This window comes from Tinamus guttatus, unplaced genomic scaffold (genome assembly GCF_059628265.1).
Source record: "Tinamus guttatus ecotype Peru unplaced genomic scaffold, ASM5962826v1 Tinamus_guttatus_pri_ptg000261l, whole genome shotgun sequence".
NCBI classification, from domain to species: Eukaryota; Metazoa; Chordata; class Aves; order Tinamiformes; family Tinamidae; genus Tinamus; species Tinamus guttatus.
This window is the reverse complement of record NW_028288795.1, coordinates 1,112,556-1,139,100: the sequence shown is the minus strand read 5'-3', so window position 1 is coordinate 1,139,100 and position 26,545 is coordinate 1,112,556. Positions and strand designations below refer to the sequence as shown.

The window sequence follows — 26,545 nt, the reverse complement described above, 5'->3', positions numbered from 1 at the left end:
TAGTTTACCACTGTTAACTACACTTCTAAGCACATACTGACTAGAAGGCTCCTCAGCAGCAACACGAGGGTTTTATCTTACAAATACATCTACATGTAATTCACTGGGGCTCGTGTTCACTGAGGAAAAAAACAAAACCCGACCATCATGAGGTCCTGGAAAGTTTTATGTTTTTAAAAATGATCAGAGCTCATGGTAATCTGTTAGCTTTTTTTAAAAAACGTGGTGGCATATAAAATGCATTTTTATAAACCAGTTAAGTTGCACAATTGTCTTTTTGTATTTGATTTTAGAAAAACAGACAATATTCCTGTTGAGCCCAATTGCATGCTGAGGGTTTATAAAGATTAATCGTAAATCTGATAGATCTTTAATTACTGTAGCACTTAACACTGCTACTATGAGGCCAGAAATAATACCACAAACTTGAAGAAAACAAAACTGGTGAGTAAATTCTTTAGCTTTAAAATGAGCTTTAATTTTACCCTTAAGTGCAGTTGTCAATGTAAACAAAGCACGTTAACAATTCCAGTGAGTTGCAGGACACAGCTGATATGTTCATTTGGATTAAATATACCATTTTTTCCATTATTTGACATCACACTTCTAAGTAGATTGCTCTTACTGGCTCTTTTCATCAGTCTAATTACTGTCAGGCTGCTGAACTGAGAGCAACCAGCTACCTAGGAGCTTCACTAGGCTTTTTCATTTTATACATTGGAATGTAGTAGACTGTGTTTAGAAGAATAAATACACAAAGTATTTTCGCTGAGGACTAAACATCATCTGCAGTGATGCACACCAAGAGGTTCGCTGCTGCTTGAAATCCAAAATGATCACCGGAGGGCAGCACGGCAAATCTCCGCTTCAAAAAGGTTGTTTTCAGAAAGTGTTCAAATGTGCAACATTTATTTGCATATGTGAGCAAGTGTGCATGGGAACACACAACGGGAAGCAGTGCAATACATCTTCTTGTCGCAAGTCATAACTAGTCACCACATCATGACATTCTCAGCTGGAGAAGGAAGAGCTGCCCACTGACGGGATGAATTTGAGGAAAGCTCCACGTCCAAACCACGGCCTCCTTGTCTAAAAGCAGGCCACTTGCATGGGAGTAGGCTGTAGGTATCTCCTGCCTAAATGCCTGGATTATTTAATTAACCATGGTCATCTCTAATATGAGGAAAGTAATTCCCAATTACACAGATCTGTAATATTTATAGCACACTTTGGTTTTTTAAAAAAATAGAGGTTCCTTTGAGGAGGGTTTTTTTTTCTTTTTTACTCCAATTGTACTTGTGGATTGTCTAGAATAATGCAACTGAGAAAGTAACAAATAAAGGATTTTCTCTGCAATAGCAAAAAAGGGGACATAGATGTAGAAATCTTCCTCCTACCTTCAGGAAAGCTACAGGCCTGTCCTGCTGGCCTAAGTGCAGAGTATTTGATGTTCTGATGCATCCGTCGCCGTGGGTATGCACATGTAGCATGTGCACGTACCAGTACTTTATTAACATTGGCATTTCCGTTTCTTATTTTGATCATAACTTAATTGTTTTTTCTAGTTGGGATACATTACAGATACGAACAAAAGGTTGAAGCCTGTCAGCAAAGGCGCTATTACAGGTCACACGTGATCTGTATTCCCTCTGCTAGACAATACATGTGCCCAGTGGCAATCTGACAAAAATAAACTTGTTTCATCTCCAAAATTGAAGAGTCAGACAATTACTAAAATAAACGATTTCTTATTCAGATGGTCACGGAGTGACAAGGTATGTTGAAAAGTCCACAGACAGAGGAAATCTCACTCAGAACAGGCACAGTCCAGTGCAGCTGAGCAGCTGCTCAGATTAAGGCTGTGTCCCTCACAGAAGAACACATCGGAAAAAGCTGCTTTTCTTTTGCTGGTCTGGTGTGATTTTGACTCCCTGGTTGCTGCCTTGCGGGCTATTGCCTTCCTGAAGATTCAAAGAGTTTCGAGTTACTTGTTTACACTGAACAGCTCCCAGCATCACTGCAAGCTCTTGCATCTCTCCTATATCCATTTTGCTGCAGCAAGCCCAGGATTATACAAAAACCATCACAGACATGAGCAAGAATCTTCGTTCATTTAAGTGAATCTTACATCAGACACTACCAGAGGTCTCTGAATCTGCTACTTTTGTCTGACTAACATGGACTGGACTTAATCTTCTTACTTTTAACAACTCAGTGACAGCCAAAATTTATATATATGTATATATATATATATATATATACACACACACACACACACACACACACAAAATACATTTTTTCCTCCCCTCTTCTATTTAAATACAGCTTGGGCAGTAAAAGTTACTCACCAATTTCTTGTCCATTTTTGCTTTGATATCTCTTGCAAGAGTGAAAAATGCCTAGAATAAGTACAACAGTGAAAAGTTACAAGACTAGGAAAACATTTTTATTTTTGTTTAGTAATAAGCTGTCTTCTCCCCACGCTTCTACACATACTCCCAAGGAAGGTTGGATCATTTTTTTTTTCCTTGAGGTTTTAATGCTCCTTCTTTTAATGCTCCCTGTCTTTTTCTGCATCTTTTCTAAAGCCACTACTGCCTTTCTGAGACTGAAAACTAACAGGAGACAGAACCCACCATGCGGATACACCCAAGCTTTCTGCAGTGGCAAAATGCTGCCTTTGGCATGCACTGGATAATGCCATTTACAAAGATAAAATAGTTGGCTAAATGCCCTTGCATTATACTCGAAGCACCGCACCCAATTCAAATCATTCAGAATAATATTTGTTAGAAAATGCAGGCACAGGATGCAAGGAGACGTATTTAATAACTATCTAATGCTGGAGTTTTGGATCCAGTCAGCCCAGGTACGTGTCCTCGCTGCTTCTTTGCACAAATGTACCAGGGCAAAAGCAGAGGGAAGGGTCGCATACTTACATTCTCTATGTTTATATTTGCTTTCGCACTCGTCTCCATAAACTTAATTCCAAAACTTGCAGCAAGCTGAACAAAAACAGGTTCATGTTAGATGGATAATTGTGGGAACAGCTAGAAATAAAACCACCTGTGCTGGATCTACCCCTCCTAGAGCGATTCCCGGGAACTGGGGATTTCCTCAAGCAGAACCACTTGCAAAGTCAGGCGCTGAATCTCATTCCCATCAGCATCTATTCTCACCGAGCTTTGTTCTTCTGTCTTACTGAAGAAAAGCTTCAGTTGTATCAGATCACAGAGAACAGCAGCACTTCCCAGGCAGTGCAGGCTATTTTCTTAGGTACAGAAACCTCTGACTACTAACACAGAACTCTTTTCCTCGATGCAAACTCGGGTTTTCCGTCAGCAGAGCAGCAGATTGAGCTCGCAGCCTTTCCAGCTGGGGCACACGCGTTATCAAAAGGAGTAAAACCCATTTGAACTTTCATGTAGAAGAACAAGGTAAGAGGGATGAAGATGAAGCCCGGGGGGCTTCACGGAGCTCTGGGAAGCTGCAGATCAATCCCATCGGCTGGGACTTCAAAACGAGAGCTCGAGTCCTGCTCAGGCGGCCGCCGCAGAGACTCGATCCGCTCCGAAAGGGACGGGGCAGCGAGGGGCTCTGCGGGGTTCAAAGGGACCGAGGGCTCCGAGGAGACTCCGGTTCCCAGCGCTCCCTAACGGGGCTGGGCCGAAGCCGGGCTGCGGCACTCACCTTCTCCCCTTGCTCCCTCGACACTTGCCTTTTGTCATTGGCATCACATTTATTTCCAAGAATCATTTTTTCAACATCTGGGGACGCATGCTGGCACGGAAACAGACACAAGAAAGCACCTCAGCTCGCTGCTCGGTACACAAATACCATCAGAAAGGCGAAGCAAAACCAGGTTCCTGACATGAAGCGTTTCCAATAGAGTTCTGAGTTCCCCCAAAACACCCCATCCCAGCAGCTTGCTGCGGTTCAGCTCTGCACAGAGACAACTCTCTAGGTCATTTGTGGTGCCGGGAAAACAGCTCTTAGCTCCTCCGATCACTAGGAAGGCCACAGTCCATCTAACTCGCTCTCCCTTGAACGCAATGAATTACGATTACCCAAGACGTTACCAGTTCCCCTCTTGCACCTTCCCCAGTTCACCATGCAGGACGTGAATCAGAAACAGAACAACGCTGAAGCGTTTGGCTTTCACCCGCTCCTGGAACGGGGATACCATTTTTCAATTCAAATAAGCAACAGAAATTACCTCTTCAATATTCCTGACCCAGTTCCGAATATTTTCAAAAGATTTTTCATTGGTGATGTCGTAGACAAGCATAATGCCCTAAAGATTAAAAAAAAAGTGTCTTATTTCAGCTAGCAGTGATTTTAGCAAAATTTAACAACTTTTCCATGACAAAGAAGCTCAAGACTATTAAAAAACCTGTAATAGCTCCAAGTTACCCCCAGCTGGTGCCCGACCAGCTAAGGCAGCGTGGATGCATGCAGGACCCTGCATCGTCCCAGCGCGACCGCGGCACCAGCGGCTCCTTGGGAGGAGCTGGAGGAGCCGGGAGCCTTCGGCCTCGCGGGGTCTCCGTCCCCGCAGGGAGCCACGCGCGGTCCCCGCCGCCCCCTCGCGCTCGCTCCTACCATCGCTCCGCGGTAGTAGGCCGTGGTGATGGTCCGGAACCGCTCCTGCCCCGCCGTGTCCCTGCAACGGGCCAGAACACGGGCTCAGGGAGCCGCCCGGCCCCGCGCCGCGGCTTTCACTTCACCCTCGTAGCCTCCAGAAACACTAACGCGGGTCCGAGACACCGTAAGGGCCGCAGGGCACCGGGGAGGGAAGCGACGCGGCCGCCCGGCAGGAGGCTCTTACCAGATCTGCAGCTTAATCCTCTTCCCATCCAGCTCGATGGTCCGGATCTTGAAGTCGATTCCTGCAGGGAGAAGCGGCCGCGTCGCGCTCCGTTCCCGCCGGAGCCGCCTCTCCCGCCGCCCCCCGCGCGCTCCCGGTGTCCCCCCCGCCCCGTCCCGCGGCACCGAGGGCCCCTCCGCGGGCGCCGCGCACCGATGGTGGAGATGAAGGTGGCGTTGAAGGCGTCCTCGGAGAAGCGGAAGAGCGCGCACGTCTTGCCCACGCCCGAGTCGCCGATGAGCAGCAGCTTGAACAGGTAGTCGTAGGTCTTCGCCATGTTCCCGGCGCCGCCCCCCGGCCCGCCCCCCGCGCCGCCTCACGGGCTGCGCGCGCTGCCCGTCAGCGCCCGCCGCGCGCCCCATTGGCCGCGCTGGGCGTTACGTCACCGCGCAGGACGGGAAGGGAAGGGGGGCGGCGCCTCATTGGCCGCGCGGCGCAGGGCCGCTTCCGGCGGCGGGGAGAGGGGCTGCTGACGTCACGGCCCGCGGGGTGACGTCAGCGCAGAGGGCGGCTCGCGAGGAAGCCGCTTTAATGGGAAACGGGACCACGGGGGCCGCGTCCCCTAATCCCGGTGTTGCTCCAGGACACGCGGAGCCGGAGGGCTGGAGCGGCGCGGGGGGCTGCGCCGCCCGCTCGCGTCACGCGCGGCTCAGTTCGTTCAGCGTCCGATGCAGCTCCAGACTCGCTTCTTTCGCCCGAGCCAGTTTTTCTAGAAAGAAAAAAGAAAGATTCAAACACCCACTTTACTGCCCTTTAAACACAAACCCTGCCCACTTACCTCACCAAAACAGTGCAAATACGACCCAGAGACTGGGGCCAGACAGCTATTCACAGTCTCTGGATGTGCCCATGTGAGCTGTGACAGACCCGTACTGGGCTTTAATGTCTCATTTTGGGAACTTTCCCCTATCCTGAGAACGTCAAAGCAGGACGGAGCGGAGCTGGCGGAGGGCCATGCAGCACTGGGGACACCGAACCCGGGGCCTCAACCGGACCACCCCATCCGGTCCGGGCCCTTGCGGTGCTGGCGCTGACCGAGCTGGTTGGTGCCAACCAGGGCATGCCCGGGCGGTCGCTCCCACCTCGTCCTGCAGCACCGTCACTGCAGGGCCTGGCCCTGGCACACAGCGCTGAGCGTCCCCACAGCACCATCAGCCATGTGTTTTGTGTGAATCAGGAGGAAAAAGGCAGGAAGCCAAAGGGCAGAGGTTTCTCATTTTTATTGAAAGCGGTTCCTACAGAGAAAAGTGAAGAACTGCAGCTAGACATTGCGCAGAGGCGGCAGGACTTGGAGGCAAGAAAAGCTCGAGAAGGGCAGTGAGTCCCGGCCCGGCGGCGCGTTACAAAGAGGTCATGTCATTGAGCGCGTGGTCCAGCTCCTCGCTGATCGCCTTGTACTTGAGCTTCTGAGCGTAGAGCTCATCTGCCAGCGCCCAGGCGACGTTCAGAGAAACAGCCCAGAGAAAGGGCAGAGAGCAGAGGACACGGAGAGCCAGAGCGCGGCAAACCAAGCAATCGGGAGGGAAATAAAAGAAGAAAACGCATGTGCAGTCAAACATCAGCGTGAAAGCAAGGAAACAGACAAGGTCAGAAGCTTCATCGATGTCTCTCCCCAACTCCAATATTTGTTTTTCAGTGATCAAATACCATTATGATTTTTTTTTTCAACAGAAAAGCCCCTTTTGAGTACGCACACTGGTGAGTTGGCTAGAGACAAGTTATTGGTAGCAACTTTCCTAAAGGGACCGTCTTTGAAGAAAATTCCCTTGTCAGGAAGTACCACGCTGGGCAGCATTGGGCAGCGCTCATCAGTTGCCTCACACTGGTCTAACTAGAGACCTGATGGGTATTTTTGCGCTTTCCCAATAAAATGTAATACCTACTTCTGGAACTTTGCTTTCTGAATTGAAATTTAAAACCTGTAAGATCAGGACCCCCAAGAGTAATTTCATACCTTCCAGGTCATCAATGGACTTCTCCAGTTTTGCAACTGTTCTTTCTGCAAATTCAGCACGTGTTTCAGCCTGAAAGAAAAATAATTTAAAATTAAAAGAATTTTAAATAAATAGAATAAACAGATGCTGTTAACAAAATGCTGTGCGGTTTTGAGATGGATGATCTTACTTCTTTAAGCTTGTCAGACAGAAGCTTGATTTCTTCTTCGTATTTATCTTCTTTTTCCGAGTACTGTGAAAACAATAATCAGACTCTTTAAGGGAAGTTGTAGCAGCAGTAATGCTCATGAAAAAAAACAACTATTAATAACCACTTTTCCATTTATGCTGCCTGCAAACACCCTTTCCCATACGTTCCTCCTCTTTGCCAAGACTTCTCAAGCTGATTCATTTACCGTCATTTTAAGACTGAGGCTGACAAAACATTATCAACAGCTGCTGTTACACAAGCAAAGGAACTTCTTTTCTGTTTGTTTTGTAATTTTAATGACATGTTTTGGCTTCCCCCACCATCCCTTAGCTGACTGAGAGAACCAACCTTTTCAGATTGGGCTTCCAGTGACTTCAGGTTGTTAGTGACGTTCTTTAATTCCTCTTCCAGGTCACTACATTTACTACAGGAGAAAAAAAAAAAGTACAAATTACCACCATCCCCGTAGAACTTTATTGTATACTGCCCACATATGGGCTCTAAACTAAGCCCATATATGCAAAACTACTCACACTTCTGACACCTCCGCACGCTCTTCAGCTCTTTCCAGTTCACCCTCCAAAATAACCAGTTTACGGGCAACCTGGAAAGAGAAAATGGCTGCATGGAGCCAGCTGGGAACTGAGTGTGTGTCTCCCTCAAAGCACTATGAGGGACTACAAGCTCCCCTTCCCTTCTGCTCACCTAAACTAGGATAAAACACCCAGCGCTGTGCACACAAGGCAGGGCTTTCCCCCCAAAGCGGGTAGACATCGCAGTGTCCTCAGCGTTACGCATTACAGACACTGCCGCTGTCACTGTTAGAATTGCTCTTTTTGGAAATAATCCAAAGTCAAACTGTCATGTGGCAGAAAGCAGACCAAGAACTGAACTCAACAGTAACAAAGTTGTTCGTAGCCCTCATATATGTCTCATCATTTCCTTACTGAGGGATTCGTTTTACCTCTTCGTACTTGCGGTCGGCCTCTTCAGCGATATGTTTGGCCTCCTTCAGTTGCATCTCCTGAATCTCCATTTTTTCTTCATCTTTCATTGCTCTGTTCTCAATAACCTTCATTCCTCTACAGAAATCAAAGCAAGCATGTTTAACACAGAAGCTTTTTATCACTTTATCTCAAAGGCCTTAAGTGGACTTCACTGCTGGTAACTAGAAAGCAACCCCATTATGACCAATCCAAATGATCACGCTCTGCCAGGGTACCTTGGCCTTGTGTGTTTTAATCGTGTGTTTTAAACTAGTTAAAAAGGCAGCTCTAGTTCTGAGTCACTGCCCTGTAGTACGTATTTGCACATGTAAAGACTGAATTACATGGGGAAATCTGTTTAATTTATATTCACCTGCATTTCTTATCAACCCTGTCCCCACGCCCCGAGAAGGGAAGCAAACCTCTCGCTCTCATCGGCTGCTTTTTCAGCCTCCTCCAGTTTCTGCAGGGCTGTAGCCAGTCGTTCCTGGGCACGATCCAGCTCCTCTTCCACGAGCTGGATACGTCTGTTCAGAGCTGCCACCTCCCCTTCGGCCTGCAAGGAATAATCATCAGATCTGAGGTTACACAGGAGACCATTCCCGCCGACAAAAACTCACATTCACCAATTTCCTGGAAATTGCGAGTCTCCTTGCCATATGCAAGGAAACTCGCACCTTTCTCCTCTAGGCTCTTTTTTAAAAAAACTGAGGCATTTCAGGAATTTGAAGGTACAGAATATGTGCTTCTCATTCTGTTTTAATGATACTTCTTATCATTCCTGCCTTACCACAAGAAATTAAATATTGATTTAAAAAGGTGAAGTATCTTCAAATCGCTTTTGAATTTTGCAGATAGCTCTAGCCTTGTAAAGTTTAAAAATGAACTGTTTCCATAATGGCTTATTCCAAAAAAAAACCCACAATTGCTTTTTACGCTCTTGGTTCTATTACAGCTTGCAGTAACACGCTATCACAACACAGGGTTGGAATTAAGGCCATTTCATTATTTATAACCACAAGGGACTCCCCGGCGCGCGGGCCCTTGCCCATGTGCCGCGCGGGACAGCGTTTCCCAGCGGGGAGGGACGGGGGCACCGGGAATGCACGGGGCAGGGGAGGGGGGTGTGCACGTACGTCGGTCGCCTTCTTTTCAGCCTGCTCCAGTTTCTCCTGGGCATCTTTGAGCGCCTCCGAGTACTTGTCCAGTTCATCTTCGGTTCCTTTCAACTTCTTCTGCAGGGCGACCAGCTCATCCTCCACCTTTCAAGAGAAAAAGACAACAGGAGCAATTGGACATGGTGTGGTTACTCTGCTTACAGATGAGCATGGCTAAAATCTCGCTTTACTATTGGCTTTAATCTGATTTAACCAACAAAAGAGATAAAAGGTCTGATAAAAGATCAGACCAATATTTGAAGAGGGCCTGATCATGACTGACAGATTGTGCCAGGGATAGATCATTAAAAACGTCTCATCCTTAGAATAATGCTCCCTGCTACTGCACACACAGAATCTGCTTTAATACAGGACTTGTTATAGCCTCCTTTTCATCTCATTTCTCTTTGGACTCCATGTACAGCTCATTCTACTCATTTGGACTCTGCAGCAGCTCATTCTACAACAAAATCAAAAAGGTTTTAAAATTATATCCTTTTTGCTTGTTTTAAGCCTAGCACCTGCTAAGTTACTAGGAAACCATTCAATTCCTGTATTGTTAAGAAAAACAAGAACCGTGGTCATCCCCTCATCACCTTTTCTCCGTCACTCCCGACGCTTCAAACCAAACGTAAGCCTCCAAAGGCAGCTGCCTGCTGCAGATGCTGCTGGGCTGGACGACCTCCAAAGCCCCTTCCAACCTCAACTATTCTGTGTTTCTAATTGTGGTTCAGCAAGGTTTGCTCCATCCTACCGTGAGGGGCACACGCCACCATGCCATATAAATCCATACTGTCTGCTATAGAAAGGCGCTATTTATATCCTGCTGGGAGACTGTTTAATGACAAAGTGTCTCGTGCTCCCTGAAGAATTTGCATTATCAGGAGGCAAACTGCTGATAAGGGGTGTGCCTGCGAGCCCATCTGCTCCGGCGCTTCATTTGCAACACAAAACAGTTCGGGCTGTACAGAAACTGATTTAAGCCTTTAGTTTTGCCTTTATGTAAGTGTAGGCTATCAAAACAGTTCACTTAAAATAGGTTGTGCTTTACTGCATTTAATTTCTTCATTCTAGCTTCTAAGAGAGCTTGAACAACCTCTTTAGTAGCATGCTATTCTTGAACGCCGCTCTGCTGCTCCACTTCTCCGGGTAACCACTCAGTGTGACAGAACTGAGCACGCTTACTTAGATGCTTTAACAAGGGGACAGTAAGCAGGAGGAAGGAGGCGACGCGTCCTTGGTGTGTGACATTAAAATCACTACTTGAGTATTGTGCCTACATTAAAGCTTGAAAAGCTGGAGACAATTCAAAAAAGAGGAATAAACCCAAAGATTTTCTTTCTCTTTTCCACTTCTTATTGTGAGCTACCCTAATGTAGGTAACATCTAAATAAAAAATAGTCTAGAAAATTCCTTTGTGTCATTTGTTCTGCCAGTCTATAGGGGATCACAATGGATGACTAAACGCAGTGGAAGGTTAAGCATTTAATCACCATTAACTTCACTGTGTAACAAACTGCTGTGGCTGTTATGTCACTGAGTGCAGAAAGATGAGCTGGGGACAGTGTCCGATGGGGACCCTGAGGCTGCTGAAGCCACAGGTTTTGCACTTGGAGATGTGTGCGGGCAGTAAGAAGCAGGAGAGACAAGACTTGCTTATCTTGGGGTAAAATGGTAAAACAGCAGCAGCTGAGCTGTTAGGAAACTTTTCTTCCTGCTGTTTTAGCTGCATGGATGGTCATTGACTTATACCATGCAAGGATCTCAAATTGAACAGAAAACAGTATTTGGAGACCTGAGCGTTAAGAGTATGTAAGGGGAGTCTGGAAGATGTAATGGAAGTTATAGTATATACACCAAATAGTATATATATATATATATATACACACACACAAAGTACTCAAATATGAATTAGATACCCAGAATTAAAAATACACAAAAGCAGAAAAAGATGTAACTGTCATCAGGACAAGTCAGTTAAAATAAGATCTTCCGACTATTCCAAACATGAAGTATTACAACGTATCTAACCTCAGGTCAAGCTGGCAGCTCTAACACTGGCAGTCCACATACCAGGGCTAGGCCTAAATTCAAGAGGTCCAATATTTTTTTAGATGTAGCTGAGGCTTCAGGAATTATTAACATATCTATAGATATGACAGCCTTGATTTTTAATCCATAAGGTCTTTTTTTTCCATGCAATTACAAGCACAAGGTAATTAATACAATTACGTAAGCGGATAGCGCTAATTTTTCAAGGCCTCAGATGGCAGCGAAAATCAGTTAATACTCAGTCTTGGTTGTACAGGTGTAACATCATGAAAGTCAAAAAGACTTCAAAAGAGGATTAGCAGAAAACCTGAGGTCAAGTTACTCTTTCTGAATCAGAAATTTGCAATAGCATTATGTTACACTTGCTTTCATATCATATATACAACCACTTTTTTTTTTTAATTCTACTTGCCTGTTTGCATTTGTCCTCCGCTGCCTTCTTGTCCGTTTCAGCCTGCTCTGCTCTATCGATCGCGTTCTCCTTGTCTAACTTCAACATCTGCATCTTTTTCTTGATGGCTTCCATTTCGGCTAGAGGATGGGCTCTGCCTGTCGCGCAACTGGAAGAATTAGACCGAAATTTTAGATTTTTTGTTTTTTTAAAGACTTGGGCAGAGAAAGGAGCTGTCCCCGGCCAAGTCCCTGGGCAAATAAGCTCAGGTGGTTGTAGAGCGCTTTAAACGGAGAGCTCCAGGGCAAAGCCCAGCTCTGGTGGCCTCCTCTCTTATCTTTCATGTGCCGCCTTTGTAAGGAATGAGCTGGAACAGACTCACCAGAGGAAGCTTCACCACTCCATCATCTCCTTATTTGGCTCCTGTTTTCTTAAAGAGAAAACTGTTTCCATTTTTAAGCTTCTGACAGAAGCAAAAGTGTTGACATATGAACACATGCTTGGAAGAAAGCTTATTAGCACCCCTCCGTGTTTGCAGAGCAATTAAACAGCCCGAGAAATCGAAGCAGATAGGACGAGTTCCTTAGGAAAGTGTAACAGCAATGAAAGAAAGGCTGGCCTTTTGGATTATTCCAAAATAAATCCAAACATAAGGCAAGCCTGTATGCAAGCAGTAGCTATATTTGTATTATAAAAGCATTCAGTGTATGGAATGAAACTACTAAGTTACTGCTGTGAAAAGATGCACTTGAGATTGGCGTTAAGGAAATAACTCTAATACAAGAGGCCAGATTTGGAACACAAGTTCAAGCTCCAAAGCCTTTTTGGTGCCTCTGAAAATTAGCTTACTAAATGCATAGAGAATTGAACATCACTGCTAAACTGTGGCTTGATGAGCACTATAAGGGATCGCTGAGCTGTAGGAAGGAGCCTCCTCCTCTTGTTCTGGATGGGGCAAAGGGCCCTGCACTGACACCTGCTCTGCAGCTCAGACCTGTGCAAATCCACAACATCTTCCCACACCGATGGCTACATGAAAAGTCAAAAAAAAACCCGGGGATTTGGCCCTGTTCTGAAGTGTTTTCTGTCTCTTTTTTAGGCGTTTTCTGCCTCTTTCTGCCTCCCTCCCCAGCCTCCGCCTCGCAGGCCGCCATCCCGCCCTCAGAGCCCCAAGATGGCGGCCGAGGAGCGCCCCGGGGGGCGGTGTTCTGGCGGCGCCAAGATGGCGGCCCGCGCCTGGACTACAGCTCCCAGAAGGCCGCGCGTGGGCAGCGAAGGGGCGGGGCCTCCCCGCCTCGGGGGCGGGGCCGCAGCTCCCGCCTCTCCTGCTGTGTTGTATTTTTTTTTCCCCTTTTTTTTCTTTCCTTCTTTGTTTTGTTTTGCGCTTTTGTCCGAGTCCTGTGATTCGCACAGTGAAAGACAAAGCAGCAGCACTAAAAGCTGCTGTTGGGTTGTACCGGAACCGCTCTTTGGAGATGGGCCGAGGCGCTCAATGAAGCGTGACCAAACCTGCAGAAAATGATATCGAAGCATAACAAACCCTAAGAAATAACAAACCCTCCTAATGAGCACCACAGTGCACGTTGCCCCAGCTCCACGTGTGGTGTACGGCAGCCCACGTTGCTCCTCACAGCTTGGGGCCGACCTCACACCATTTATCTCCATCCTGGATCATGGCCCGTCCTTTTCTGCGGTGCCCACGGGTTTTCTGCAGCTGGAGATTTTGGGCCTGTGGCTGCCCAGCACCTTGAGTGTGGGTTTCAAGCTGCTCTCACAGCCTCTTATTAACTTCTTCTGCCTGGCCCCTCTGTGCCTCGGGCTCGGGGCTGGAGCGCTGGATGCCGAACTGGGCTCATTTTCCTTCGTCCTCCTGCAGCCAGAAGCTCCTTTTCTAATCAAGTGAGCAACATGACTCAGAGACGCTCATAGGAAGGAACACCAAGGAACACGTCATCCCGCACAAAGCAGGGACGTTCCCTTCCTCCCACCCCTTCATGAACTGCAGAGAAATGCCCAAAGATTCACGGCGGCCCTTCGGAACAACATCCCCGTGGCTCCCGCAGCCGCTGCCCTTCCCTGGCTTGGGAAGGAGTGTGTGACCAAGCCCCCGGGAGAAGAAAGGAGCCTCCGAGCGTCTCCTTCGGTGAAGGTGCAGTACAGGTTGTACAAGGACCTTGGCGTCTTCTGCGAGGACACTGGGAGAGGAGGGATCAGCAGCCTCCACCCGAGCCGCTCGCTATCTCCGCGCTGTCCATATTGCCTTTGCTGGGAAAACCCGGTGCCGTGACAAGGATTTCCCTTTGGCGCAGAGCGTGTCCCTTGCCGTGTGTTGTCCTCTCCTTGGTGACTTCACCGCTAGAGCCCATTTCGGGCCCCTACCGACTGCTGCAGGCTCTTCCTCGCCGTTAGATGGCAATGCAGATCCGCAGATCCTCCTCCTCCTCCAACCACTGGAAAACCGTCTTGCTGTTGGTGCAATGGCTGGTAAAGCCTCAAATCTTCCATTTCTGCCTACCTCACCTTTTAAGACCAAGGCATCCTGCATTTCTTTTGCCCGCAAATAAATAGAGGGGCCGCCAGCTCCTCCAGTGGCCTCTGCAGCGTGAGCTCCCTCTCTCCATCATCCCTCCACGATGTGCACAGTTTATTTTTTTTCACTCTTCCAGCAATTAATTCGTTTGTCTCTTGTTCTGCTGCTTCCACGAGGCATTCTGCTATCTTGCTTCTCAGCTCATTGCCAAAACTGGCAGGCAAGTGAGTCATGGGCTGCCTCGGGCCAAGCCCTGGAGGATCCAGACTCCTTCCCAGGGTCATGAATCTCCCATCCGGCGAGTTATAAAGAACTGTGTCGACAAATAACTACCACTGCAGAATGCTTTCCCCTATATCCATTTTTCAGCTTTTCCATTGTCTGCACTTGACTGGTTCATTTAACATGTGCGTTACTGGGTTTTATTTTTTCCTTCCCATTTCCCTTTCCACCAGAAAATGTCACCAATTCGCCTCTAACTTTTGCTCAGAAAACTTGCAGGTGTTGAAACCAGGCAAGTTTGTGCCTTCAAGGCCGAATAGCCCTAGCTTTTTTTGGAGCCTGTTTTAAGTTCAATCGTTCTATCCAGCAGCTCCCCGTAATGCCACGTTGATGCTGGGCACCTAGATGGGGAAATTGTAGGCCTTTCTGGAGTGGGATTCTGATATTGCATCGGGATCTGTCCGGGTTGGTAACTTCAGCAGCACCAGTGGCAGAAATCCTAGATGGCACCAGGGGGATTGAAATCCAGATCACCCTGGGAGCCCCTTTTTGGTGGTATTTTTAAACTGGGGCTGCAAATGCAGTGGAGCAGTGAACCTGGGAGCTCAGGACCCTGCTGGCAGCCAGGGCCCTTGCAGAGATTGTCACTGTGTCCTGTCACTCACACCTCCCTATCTGCCACCACACGCACCTCCCAGCTTCCCTGGATTTTAAATGGCCCAAACAATGAGGAATCTGCCCTTATCCCCAGGAGAAGAAGTGCTCCTCTTGCACTGAAAAGCTCTTTATTCCTTCTGCCCAATAAGTTAATAGTATTTCTAAGCACTGCTGCTGATGTGAGCAGTGTGCTGTAGATAAGTTATATCAGGAGAAAGCGTTATCGCTCGGGCTTACATGCTTTGTGCTTATCCATTGGACTTTTAAAAGCTGTTGCATTTAATTACCCATTTTTCAAAGCATTTATTAATCATTTATTAGCCTTTTGTTCATTTGCTGTAGATGTAACTCCACATATAAAGTGAGCCCAGTCATTATAGAGCCAAGCACGTCTCAGGGGGAGGAAAGCACTGAGTGACAGAAAAGGCCCTTCTCATCCTGCTTATCTGTAGAGCACGCGGCGGTTCAATCCTACAATTCTCTGAGTACTTCAGGAATGAAAATACCAGCACCTGAGAGCTGGGGCACCCTTGTAGGGTGCCAAAGACGTGCAGGCTCCTCCTGGGGATCCAGGGCCAGCTTTTCCCTAGCTGCTGTAATTTCCCTTTGATCGTACCAGGAAATGAAGAAACCTTTATTTCCTGCAACATCCCAATTGGCTTCTATCCTCTTCAGCAATAAATAGCTTATCAAGCAGCAAATCAGAGCCATTGCAACCAAAAGGCTAAAAAATAAGTATCTTTATTCTGGCATTATAAGAAGGTATTATAAGGCCCAGGATCATCTCACCCAACTTGAGGCATCTTATTGAAGCCCCTAATTTATGCAGGTGTTTCTCTTTTGCCCTTGTCAATGGGATAAGAGAAGCTTTGAAAAGCAGGAGACAACATTTTATGAATGCTGTTGCTTTGTTTCTTAAAAGAAAAAATAAAAATTTCGTAGCCTCCTGGGTCTTAAGTGGCTTTTCTGGCTTTCCTAATGAACATTTCTCTGAATGTTTGCATGTCTTTTCTGAACGTTTGCCCTCAACGTAGGAGAAAAGCTTACCTGAGTGTTTAAGTTGTAAATAATGCTGGAGCTGTGCGTTATTACAGAGCTTCAGAGCAACGTGTCTGGTCTTCCAGTCGCATAGGACATGCCAGAGACATCACCCAAGGAGGCTTCGAGGCAGCACAGGGTAAGAGGATTAAAATAACTTCGAGGAAGGCCGACTCGAACTTTATTCTGTACCTCTGTTTAGCCCACAAATCATCAGGAGCTTTTGAAATAATTGCTTTGGACAGATAATAAAACATCCTCCAGCAAAACTAAGGTACTTAATATACTGCCCAAGTCAATTTCCCTTATTTCTGCTGTCCTCTTGCTTTTAATAATGGTTTAATGAAAAATTCAAAATTAATTGGAACTGGCATTAGACATTCATGTGTTCTAGTGAGGGCTTCAGTACTTCAATATTTCATTAGCTGACTTCACTGCAATGCTACTCCTTCTCATGGCTTTCATAGGCTACAATATGATATCCTAAAATGAAGAGTCCAACATGGGCAGATAGGGGATGGAGGTCCTTGAGAAAGCTACTGTGTAATAGGCAATGAAAGAGAAATTATAAAAATCAGAGCGTGTGTTTTCCTTCACCCTCCCCTTCTACTTTGGGAGCCTTGTCTGGAAAGAGCAGCCCTAAAAATAAACAGGAGCTGTCTGCAAGGTGTCTGAGGGAGGTATTTGGCAGCTGCCAGGCTGTCACGCACGCTAGAAGGATGGATCTGATGGACGCGCTGACACCAGTTGGGCTCCACAGAAACGACGACGCCTTCTGCTTCCCCTGGCACTCGCTGGGCAAATCCTGCGGCCGGAGCCGTCGCATCTCGGTGGGGCTGGGGCCTCGTCCAGCTCTGGCTGCCGTCAATGGGAGTCTGTCCTCGGATGGCTGCAGGATCCGCACCAGACCCTTGTTCTATCCACGAGTTTCTGGCTTTAAAGCAAGGATGGTTTTTGGCTCCTCGCATAGATGTCACACCGATGGACAGGCACCCTGACACTAAGGCCCGTGCTTCCTTCCTTTGGCGGTTTGTTTCAGGAACATGTATGATCCCATACGTCTCTGAGACTACTCACTGAGATGCCTAAATGCGAGGAAAAAAGCCCACCCTTTGACATTTTTTGTTATAACGGCTCTGAACTTCTCTGTGCCTCAGTATCCCCTTCTAATAGAGATGATGTCCTGTCTTCAAGAAGATTACTAACGTATCTGTGGACTGAGGCTTGCGTTGGTAAATGCTTCCATGGAAGAGCTTTTTAGCTCTGCTAAAAGCTGTTACTATTTCCCACAAGGTGCTTAATGGGCACGTGTTACCCCACGCAGCAGCCACGAGATGAGCTAGCAAAAACATACAGGCACGATATGATTCATCTCAAGCTTTCACAGCAACTCAGTGGCAGAGTGAGGACCCAAAAATCCCACCAAAATAATCCTACCTTTTTAGTGGTCAAATCTGGGAAGAAGGACTTGCTATTGGAAGCTTTGCTTCTGCCCAAGTGCACAGGGAAATCTCCACTGCCTGTAGCAGAGCTGAAGGTATTTGCTGCTGTTCTTGGCAGAGACGTAAAGTGTTGGGGAGGGAAAGGAGAACGGAGGCGTGAAGAGAGGGTGGAAACCTCCTTGTTTCTCAATGGGAGAGCAGACACATCTCTTGTTCTCAATAGGAGCTGAATGCTGCCATATCTGAAAATCTGGCAATTTGTTTCGTTATCTAATAGGCAGGAGCAGCCCCTGTTTAGTGAAGAGCAGGCTCTGAAGGCAACTATCTTGCACTATTTTGGTCTGAAAATACCGGTCTGTGCTGAGAAGAATGGCCAAGGGAATTAATTCCTGTAATATGGGCCTCAGGAAATTACCTACAAGATAAGAGGGTGGCTTGATCTTTTCGAGAAAAAGAAAAAAAAAAAAGACTTCCTTATCTTGATGATGTTTGCTCTGAAGTATCATCTTCTGTGACTGCTCAGTCTGCCCTGCAGGATCATTCAATTACAGCCGGCTCCCATCGCTTCCTTCCCCTCCGTGTCCTCGCGATTCCCCCAGCATTACTCGTTCCCTACGGCATTCCCAGGCCTCTGTTGCCGCCTGCAGTCCCGTGACGCTGCGTCCGCTCACGTGTTGGAGCGAGATAGGAGCAGCCCAGCAATGAGGCAGAGATCTGCAAGGAAAAGGAAGCCGAGGTGATGAAGCAGCAAGGCGCACGTGTGAAGTGCTCACAGATACCGGATAGTTTGAGCAGCAACGAATGGGCCCAGCTCCTTCTGGAGGGTCCCCTCCTGTGCACCGACAATAAACGTCCAGATCTCCTAAAGGGAAATTGCTCTGCACTAACGAGGGGGATTCACACCGGCCAGACTCTGCAGCTCCTTCAGGGTGCTCCTTCCCTCCTCCATGAGGAAGCTTTCCCAGGGCAGATTATTCCTCTGCATTAAAATGGCCATGTTAAATAGCTGCGAGCTTCACTGTACACCAAAACTGGCAGCTTTTTAGAGCAGGAGACAGGAGGTTACCAAACCCATTCATTTCTCAAATGCACCCAGGTTCCTAAGGGCAGTGGGGATCCTTCTTTAAAGTTCTCTGAGAGCCATCGGAATGAAGAGCGCTCTGTAAAGACATTGTAATTATTATGGGATTTAGGGGTGTGTGGAAATGAGTCACGGAGACAGTTCCCAGCCAGCAGGCTCATGGAGCCAGGTGAGCTCTTCCCTGGAATGCGAAGCACGCAGCACAGCAACCAGGAGGAACAGGTTTGGCAGGACATTTAAAGTTGTTCACGGCAGGCAGCCTCTTCAGAGCCACGTCCCTGCTCCGCCGACCCGGCTGGATGTTCCTCCCTGCCGCACGGGCCCCGCCGCAACGCCGAGGATGGACACGCTGCGCAGGAGCTTCTCGCGCTGGAAGAGGTACCACATCAAGGTGCACCTGGCCGACGAGGACCTCATGATGCCCCTCACTGTCAAGCCCAGGGACACGGTGATGGACCTGCGGGCTCACTTAGTGCGGGAGGGGGTCACGTCCTGGAAGAAGACATTTTATTACAACTCCAGGCAGCTTGAGGAGCACGAGACTCTCAAGGAGGCCAATATCCAGAACGGCTCCGTCCTGCTTCTCGTCAGCAATAAAAGGTAGGTGAGGAGCTCGGCTGCAGCGGGGTGCACGGATAGGGAACGCTCCGCACGTCTCATACCTTTCAGGTGCTCTTGCTGTGGTTTGCAGAAGGCAAATCAAGTGCTCGTACCCTGCAATTTCCAGCAGGCAGACCGAGGTTTAAGTCTCTTTGGTTCCAGCCATGCAGCAGGGGAAGAAGGGGGGAAAAATGAGCAGGAGATTCGGTTAATGTAACCTGTCCTGCTTCTCCCCAGCTCCCACTTTCCTGACAACACGGCCAAATTCAGAGGGAGAGACGAGGGGTGGCCCCACGGGCAGGAGTGCCAAGGGCAGGGGAAGCTGTGCGACACGGAGAGCCGCTTCCCTGTCCTCTGCTCTCTTGCCATGCCCTGCTGTGTCCCTTTCTTTTTAGTAATTACCTCCTGGAAGGGTTTTGGGGGGTGCTTTGGCAGATAGGAGCATGCAAGCTGCCAGCTACGCTAAATGAGAGCTGGACAGGGATGGTAAAAGGTTGCAACCCCCCAGATGCAGCCAGATCTCAGCAGGAAGAACAGCAAGACCAGAGGCTGCCTGGATGGGCTCTGTAAAGGAGACTCCGGGCATCTTTTCAATTAGGACAGCTCGGATGTCCTGCTGGGAATGAGAGCTGGCCGGAGATCCTCTGCCCCACAGCAAGTTTAGCTTCGGTGGGGTAAATCCCTGCCCAGTTGCAGTGTTTTTCCTAAAAGCCTGGCTCCTTACTGCTGGCATGCTGGATTCTAGGAAGGATTTGGGAGATGCTGTGCGAGGAGGTGCGCAGCAGAGCAGGGCACACTGTGTCTAATTCAGCTTTCGGAGCCGCGAGCCCTCTGAGGTGGGTGTGCAGGCTGGTCGGTTTGCTCTGCAGAACAACCTGCCCTAAAGACTTCAGTTCCTGATTAGATGCCACACACTGGAATGGTCCTATTTTCCAGTCCGGAGGCAGCTTGAAATCTCACACAAAGAAGATTTAATAAAGCATTTCCTTTCAGAGCTCAGCCAGACACAAGAGATTTCACATCGCTCTGCTAACTGCAAACCCCAAGTCACTCATAGCCCCTTTCTTCAATCTCTCATCTCAGCTCTCTGATTAACTTGGCTCACTAGCTCAGTTCCTCCTTTTCACCTTGTGTTTTTTTTTTTTTTTAATAGCAGGAACATTAGTATTTGTTGTTGTTCACAGTGTTTATTTTTCTAAATTGTACAGCCTGGGTTTTCAAGAGTGCAAAAAGATTCAGAGCAGCTCAGATGATGGAGTGCACATATTGACACTCCTCTGACAGATGCCTCATTTCCATAATGTGCTCTGCACCTTCCCACATGCTGCAAAAGCCGTGCGAGGCTGCAGCAATGCAAAACCCACCAGCAGCTCCTGCCCCCGGTGCGCTGAGTTCAGGCACCCGCTCGAAGCCGCTAGCCATTTTTGAAAGCGTTGCTCAAAGTTCCGGCTCAATTTTTGGGAGTATGCGAAAAGGGAAGCAGGATTTGTAATGTTCTGCTCCTTGAATTTCACAAAAAACTTTCCGGCTCCTAAATAAGCCTCTTTGTCCATTGCTTATTGTTTTTTCTTCCCTCAGGTTGGTGAGCTGGGGGGGTGGATAGTGTCTCCCTGAGGTCACTGCTCTCCTTGAGCTCTTGGACATGAAGGATTGTTGGGTTATGACAACCTCAGCCCTTCCCAAATGCTTCTCAGCGGGGCATGAGCAGTAAATACCCAGCCTACATTTTTCTTAAAGGCTTGATGGGGTAATGGAGCTATCAGTGCGGGATGACCCCCTAAGTAATATTGAACCACGTGGGTCCATGTGGCTTGTCCTGCTCAGAACACAGCGCTGGGCTGAGCGTGATCTCAGCGACCCGACACCCTGCCAGATCCTCGGGACAGAGGGTTAGCACACAGAGGAGGCAGCAGTTGCATTGCAGCCGAGATTACAGCACCTTTTTTGAGGCTTAGGACTTACCGAGCCGCATCTTCAAGTACCAGAAACCTGCGTCGCTCTCATAGCACCCATGGAGATGGACTGGTCTGCATGAGCTGGGCGCGCGGTCAGCAGCGGAGAGCCTCGGAGACAGCAGGAGAGCAGGCTGTGCAGCACTGGGCCTGGCTGGGAGCCACACAAAGGAAGAGAAAACACGATGCTGAGCTTGGCCAGCAGCCCCAAGGATTTCAGAGTCAGGTCTAATACTTTACAGAGTCAGTGAAGTACGGACGCTCTCCATCAGAGTCTCCATCAACATCTGCTTTTTAAGTTCTCCCTGAAAATCCTGGTGTCCCCTACTTGCCACTTTGTACTGAAATGCCAGCCAAGAACAGCTATATTAATTCCAAAAGTGGAGTTGCTCTGATTGCCAAGGTCTGCAGCTCAGTGTCATGCCTATAAATATTAATGGTCACTCTGTATGCTGTGTGTTCCTACAAGGGGCTCATGGGACAGTTTACTCTGAACCAGAAAAAACATGAAAATGACCCTATTTTTCATCCCCCCCCCACTCTTAATGCCTTTGTAGATAATTGGCATTTAGCAAAGGCCAAGTCAGCATTTCCACTTCTTGCTCCTGTTTTCTGGGGTTTATAACTTAGCCATAAAAATTCACTTAAAGCTGCAGCTTGGCAGGAAAGGGATCAGCATGCCAGCTAATGTTGAAAATTTATTTGGACCTTAGTGTTGGAAAGTTCAAGCAAGCCATTTTGGAGTTGAGGCAACACGACCCATCACCCTGGGAAAACACACAGGAGGGCCAGAGCTGGGAAAACCGCATCCACTGAGGATGCAATTCCCCCTTGTGCATAGCCTTGTTAATCACATTACCTCTGCGCCGATTGAGATTGCAACCCTGTTGCAGCAGAAGCCGAGTAAAGAACATGCTGAAAGACATTCTCTGCCCTAGAGAGTTAACATATTACAGTAGCACAGTTTGCAAGTGGGCAAAAGAAGGAAAAGACTGGAAATGCAAACAGGCAGAGAGAGAACCCGCCTGGCTGAGCGTCCTCGGGGCTGTTGGAGCCATCGGTGCCCGATGCAAGGAGAGCACCAGGGAGTCTTGGCACGGGAAGAGCAGGCGGGCAGGGGCAGCAGCGCCCGGCAGGGCATGCAGCAGGCTGTCCCAAACGCCCCAGGCTCCATCGGGCTTGGCACCGTGGCCCACGCCACGGAGGAACCTGTCGAGCTGGCTCTGGAGGCGGTGCAGGGCCCCAGAGCTGCTCGGCTGGTCGGGTGGTGATGTGGGAGCTGCTGAAACGGGCAGGGCTCTTCTCCCCTTCCCGCTGCCACCAAGGGCTGCCGGGTGCTCCGCGCTGGCTCCGGGAGCACCATCCAAGGAGACCTTCCATGGAGCACCCCACAGCCGGGGGACTGGGCAGCAGCTACCTCGCTGAGCTGCCCCTGGATGACAAATTTGCTTCATGCATTTGATGCTGCATATTAGATGGGGAGATGTTGTCTTGGAACTGCTGAATCCACCAGTTTAACCCACGGGAGCTTTTTTCTTCTTGACCTCACAAGCTATTTCAAATAGAGGATAGAAGCAGGTGATCCAGGGTGATTCCTGTGTGCCCGTCACAGGCTGTTCCTAAGGCTGTAAAGCTCCCGCTGGCTCTGGACCTGGTTTAAGTACCAGAACACCGGCAGAGTCTTTGCCCTTGGTTTCAGGCTCTCTTCTTGCTGCAGTCACCTCTGGCAGTCAGTCAGATAGGGTCTGTACTAATAAGTTAAGCAGTGCCAGGAACGTTGTCTGTTCAATTGCTGGAGCGGTGGATCACATTCTTGGCTCAGTCCAGATGCATTTTCAGGAGCCTGCATGGACTGCTCCTTACGGGCCGTTTGGACGTGACCATGCAGGTTTGGAGCGTAGCACTCTAATATGAAAACACTGGTCATCCTGTGCCAGCTGCCTGTTATCTGGAATCTCTTGGTGTTCATTTTCTGGCCTGGAGACACATGAAAACATCTATCTTGGGGCATTAGCTTAGTTGCCATAACAACTCATCAAGGAACAAGCACCGACAGCGCGAGGAGCAGAGCGCAGGGCCACGTGGTGCATAAGCCACTCTTAGGTCAAGTTAAGCATGTTCAGGATTCTCCCTTCCCTGCCAGCCAGCCCCGGTGTCCCCGGTGAGTGTTGGGGCTTACACAAGCTTTAATTTGCCTGTGAACCTGCCTTATCATTTAGAGGCTGCTCAGCCTGGTTATCCGAAGGCCCATTCCCTCAAGGAGCTGCCTCCTGGCAGAATAACAAAACCATCCATCTTTGGGGGACTTAGCTAATTCCCTTATTGCCATTCAGCCTACAGACTCTTCTTTTTTGGCCTCATAAAGTACAGCCTGGCATGAAACCTATGCTTGAGCCGCTTGCATTAGGTCTGGTATAGCTGAGGTTAAGAAACTGCTGCCTAATTTGACTTCTGCAGCGACATAAGGATCAATTAGTTTTACATAGTTACCTGGCAGCGGCTCACTCCAGGCTTATATTGCTCCACCATCAATGACCAGCCACAGCAGATGATGCTGAGTCTCTATAAAGAGAGACCAGAAGAATAACAGGGTCTACACATTTCAACCCTGCATGAAAAGTCAACATTACAACCCAGACATGAATTAAATGCTTAAAACTGAGTTTCAGTGTGATTTTGGGAAGCCTGCTCCTTGCACTGACCTTCCTGCTCCTGGGGTTGCTCAGCAATTAGCCCTCGGCACGGAGGGGAGCGTTTCTGCTCCCATCCAACTCCTGCAGAACTGCCCTGTTAAGCTCAGGCCTAGCAGCAGGCTCCAAGGCATCTCACAGTAGGATAACGATCCTTTAAATAGCTCTGGGAGTCTCTCTTCTCAGGGAGAACTAATTAAGTTCTTCAGCACATGCTTAGACATATGTTGACCTGGTATGGCCTTAACAGGCCCGCTTCCATCTACTGGATAAATAACACTGGCTTAAAAAATATCCTCCTGGAGATGCGTTTCTCAGGCAACAGCCAGATGGGGGACTGGCTTCTCCATCTCAGTAGCTGAAGGTAATATTTATGTGTATTACTTGCGGGCCAAGCTCTCTGCTGGTGTAAACTCCTTTGAAATCAGTTAAGTGATTTTTTCAGTTCCAAAAGAACTACTGGAGTTACCTCTACTGACCTGCATAGTATCGGCCGGAAAATTCCACCTGTATTTAGCTCAGTTGCTTATTGTCCAGTCCAAAAAGTTCATTTAACAAAAGCAAAGCATCAGCAGAGGACACAGCCCACCGGGTCTGAATTTCTCTTCATAAAGTTGCATGGGATTTCAGTGGATGAAAATGAGGTAATATTTATCCCACAAGGGTCTGTCTTGGCTCCAAGCAAAATAAAAATAATGATTTGAAAGTATATTCTAAACCAGATTCTCTTTTGGAGTGATCTGGCACAGCTTCCTGGGTTTCTCTGTAGCTACACTGATTTATATTAGCTGAGGGTTTTGCCAGTTGGGATAAAAACCGTCTCCTGGATTCTGGTGTTTCATAGGGTAGATGTGCTATAGGACAGGCTCACAGCAAAACCTTGGCTATTACAATCCCTTAAAATTTCCAGTGGGGAAGGAAAGAAGCCCTGGAATACGAACCCAGTCTGGGTTTTGCAAAAAACCTCCATCTCTTGGCTCACTGTAAACATCCTCAAAGAGCCCCTAAAGCTACAGGCTGCCTATTCTGAGCTGAAAAACGTCCTCCTATGTCTACGGGAAAGGCTTCCCGACAGATGCAGAGTGGCTGGGGGGGGACAAAAGCATCTTTACTTTGGAAGGAGCAGCTCTGAAACCCTCCAAGCGGGTGATGCTCCGCTATGTGGAGCAACTGAAGAAAAGCAGCCGGAGATGCAGGTTTGCATTCCCCCGCGCCGGGGTCAGCGGCTCCTTGGTGAAATGCCATTTGTGGCTGCATGTCTACAGTGCTCTAAATCTTTGCGTCTTTCTTATTCAGATAATGCCAAAGAGCACAGCCAAAGCAATGAGGGACGGGGAGCGTGACAAGGGCTGAAGGGAAGCAGCTGGAAGAGAGCTTGGCCGTGGAAACGCAGCCCGGCCACCAGCGCTTGGTAAGTTCCATCCCAAACGCCAGCTCCGGGGCTGTTCAGAAAGCAGCTCCGAGGGTTCTCAGCACAGGGCCCATGAATAATTAACCCAAACAAAACTACAAACACCGTTTCCTCAGCAGCGTGCCATGCGGTCCGAGCTGCCAAAGGAAACGCGTGGGTAAGAGTGACTCAGCTCCCGCAGGCCGTGACTCACAGCGAGATGCCCACGAAAGGGTGAATTCTGCCTGGGTGATGAAGCAAGACGGAGCCGAGATGGGCTTGGCTTGGGGCACTCGATGGGGATGCTGCAGATCTGAGCCTTCTTGCAGCCCTTTCACAGGATTCTTCTGTACGCTGCTGTCTCAGCCTTCATTTTCCTATGGGTAAATCCGAGATATCCTTCGTTTTCTCTCGCTCTGCAGCCATCCAGCTGCAAGGGACTCAAGGCAGGGGCTGCCCGTGCTTCTGAGCAGCTCCTTTGCTGCAGGTTGCAGGCTCTGCACAGCACACCGAGTGCTAAATGCACAACAGACAGCCCTACATCCCGATGGACTTTACATATCTAAAGGACAGAGACTGGCTGGTCGCTATTACAGTGACTACCTCGTTTGACATTAGGATAAGATGCCAAAGCTGGCTCATTTTTGAACCAAGGTTTATATGGAAAGGAGCTCTTTGTGTTGCTCTTCCACGTGTGTCATTTTTCCTGCTCCAGTAACTTTTAAAGCAGCTGGCTTGATCCAACCCAGTTTGATGGGAAGAGAGAGGTCTCACAGACAATAGATTCCTACAATTTTTACAAAAAAAAAAAACCAAGCAGCTGGATAGAAAAGAGATATTTAAGTTAATATACTACTGAAGCAAAGATAATTACACCTCTGCTCCTCATCTGTTTTGAGATGCCACAGCTAGGTGACCAGCTGGTGTCAAAATACCAGCTGGTCATTCAGTTCCTGCCTGGTTTCCAACCAGCTACTGCATTTGCTGCCACTTGTCTGCAAAGCAAGAAGGTGCAGAAAGAGCTGAGGATTTTGCTGGGAATGTCTGAACGGGATAAGGGCACCCTGGGGATATTGCAGCAGGTTGGGAGTACCAGCAAGGGAGGAAATAAAAACAGTTCTAAGACACAAATCAGAAGGAAAACAAGTTTCACCAGTTCTCCTGCTCATAGAACAACTTTTTTTTTTTTTTTTTTTTTTGGTGCGTTCAAACTTACTTTCAGGAAATAAATGAACACCTCAGCAGTACTTTCCCCAGAGAATTCCAATTACCAGTAACTGGCTTCTGCCAAACCTCCCAAACTGGCATTTTCTGGATGCCCAAATAAAAAACATTCTTTTTCAGA

The 26,545-nt window shown here is 48.2% G+C and overlaps 4 protein-coding genes across 5 annotated transcripts in view; 1 reads left to right on the top strand and 3 right to left on the bottom strand.

The window, feature by feature from the left end:
* FAM32A (family with sequence similarity 32 member A) overlaps positions 1-26,545 on the bottom strand; it is a 238,875-nt gene that overhangs the window by 9,456 nt on the left and 202,874 nt on the right. The window lies entirely within an intron of this gene.
* Positions 1,609-5,175, bottom strand: RAB8A (RAB8A, member RAS oncogene family). Its single transcript, XM_088527113.1, has 8 exons — positions 5,021-5,175; positions 4,829-4,889; positions 4,603-4,663; positions 4,217-4,294; positions 3,691-3,780; positions 2,940-3,005; positions 2,349-2,399; positions 1,609-1,961 (listed from the first exon to the last, which is right to left on the bottom strand). Exons 1-8 carry the CDS (start codon positions 5,142-5,144, stop codon positions 1,869-1,871), a joined length of 624 nt encoding a protein of 207 aa, XP_088383239.1. The 5' UTR covers positions 5,145-5,175; the 3' UTR covers positions 1,609-1,868.
* Positions 6,179-12,181, bottom strand: TPM4 (tropomyosin 4). The gene is made up of 10 exons (XM_088527112.1): positions 11,981-12,181; positions 11,620-11,767; positions 9,135-9,260; positions 8,421-8,554; positions 7,977-8,094; positions 7,546-7,616; positions 7,361-7,436; positions 6,992-7,054; positions 6,822-6,891; positions 6,179-6,290 (listed from the first exon to the last, which is right to left on the bottom strand). The coding sequence occupies exons 2-10, from the start codon at positions 11,731-11,733 to the stop codon at positions 6,208-6,210; spliced, it is 855 nt and encodes a 284-aa protein (XP_088383238.1). The 5' UTR covers positions 11,734-11,767; positions 11,981-12,181; the 3' UTR covers positions 6,179-6,207.
* On the top strand, positions 18,894-19,172 carry TINCR (TINCR ubiquitin domain containing). Its single transcript, XM_088527186.1, has one exon. The coding sequence runs from the start codon at positions 18,909-18,911 to the stop codon at positions 19,170-19,172; it is 264 nt and encodes an 87-aa protein (XP_088383312.1). The 5' UTR covers positions 18,894-18,908.

What these genes read in the sequence shown, in the direction of transcription:
- RAB8A (XM_088527113.1), bottom strand. Translation starts at nt 5,144, where the DNA reads ATGGCGAAGACCTACGACTACCTGTTCAAGCTGCTGCTCATCGGCGAC. An exon ending in AGGATTAAGCTGCAGATCTG is followed by an intron (nt 4,664 to 4,828) that starts GTAAGAGCCTCC and finishes GGCCCGTTGCAG; the next exon opens with GGACACGGCGGGGCAGGAGC. An exon ending in CAAAAATGGACAAGAAATTG is followed by an intron (nt 1,962 to 2,348) that starts GTGAGTAACTTT and finishes TTGAATCTTCAG; the next exon opens with GAAGGCAATAGCCCGCAAGG.
- TINCR (XM_088527186.1), top strand. Translation starts at nt 18,909, where the DNA reads ATGGACACGCTGCGCAGGAGCTTCTCGCGCTGGAAGAGGTACCACATC.
- TPM4 (XM_088527112.1), bottom strand. Translation starts at nt 11,733, where the DNA reads ATGGAAGCCATCAAGAAAAAGATGCAGATGTTGAAGTTAGACAAGGAG. An exon ending in CGTGCGGAGGTGTCAGAAGT is followed by an intron (nt 7,437 to 7,545) that starts GTGAGTAGTTTT and finishes TTTCTCCTGTAG; the next exon opens with TAAATGTAGTGACCTGGAAG. An exon ending in TGTCTGACAAGCTTAAAGAA is followed by an intron (nt 6,892 to 6,991) that starts GTAAGATCATCC and finishes TTTTTCTTTCAG; the next exon opens with GCTGAAACACGTGCTGAATT.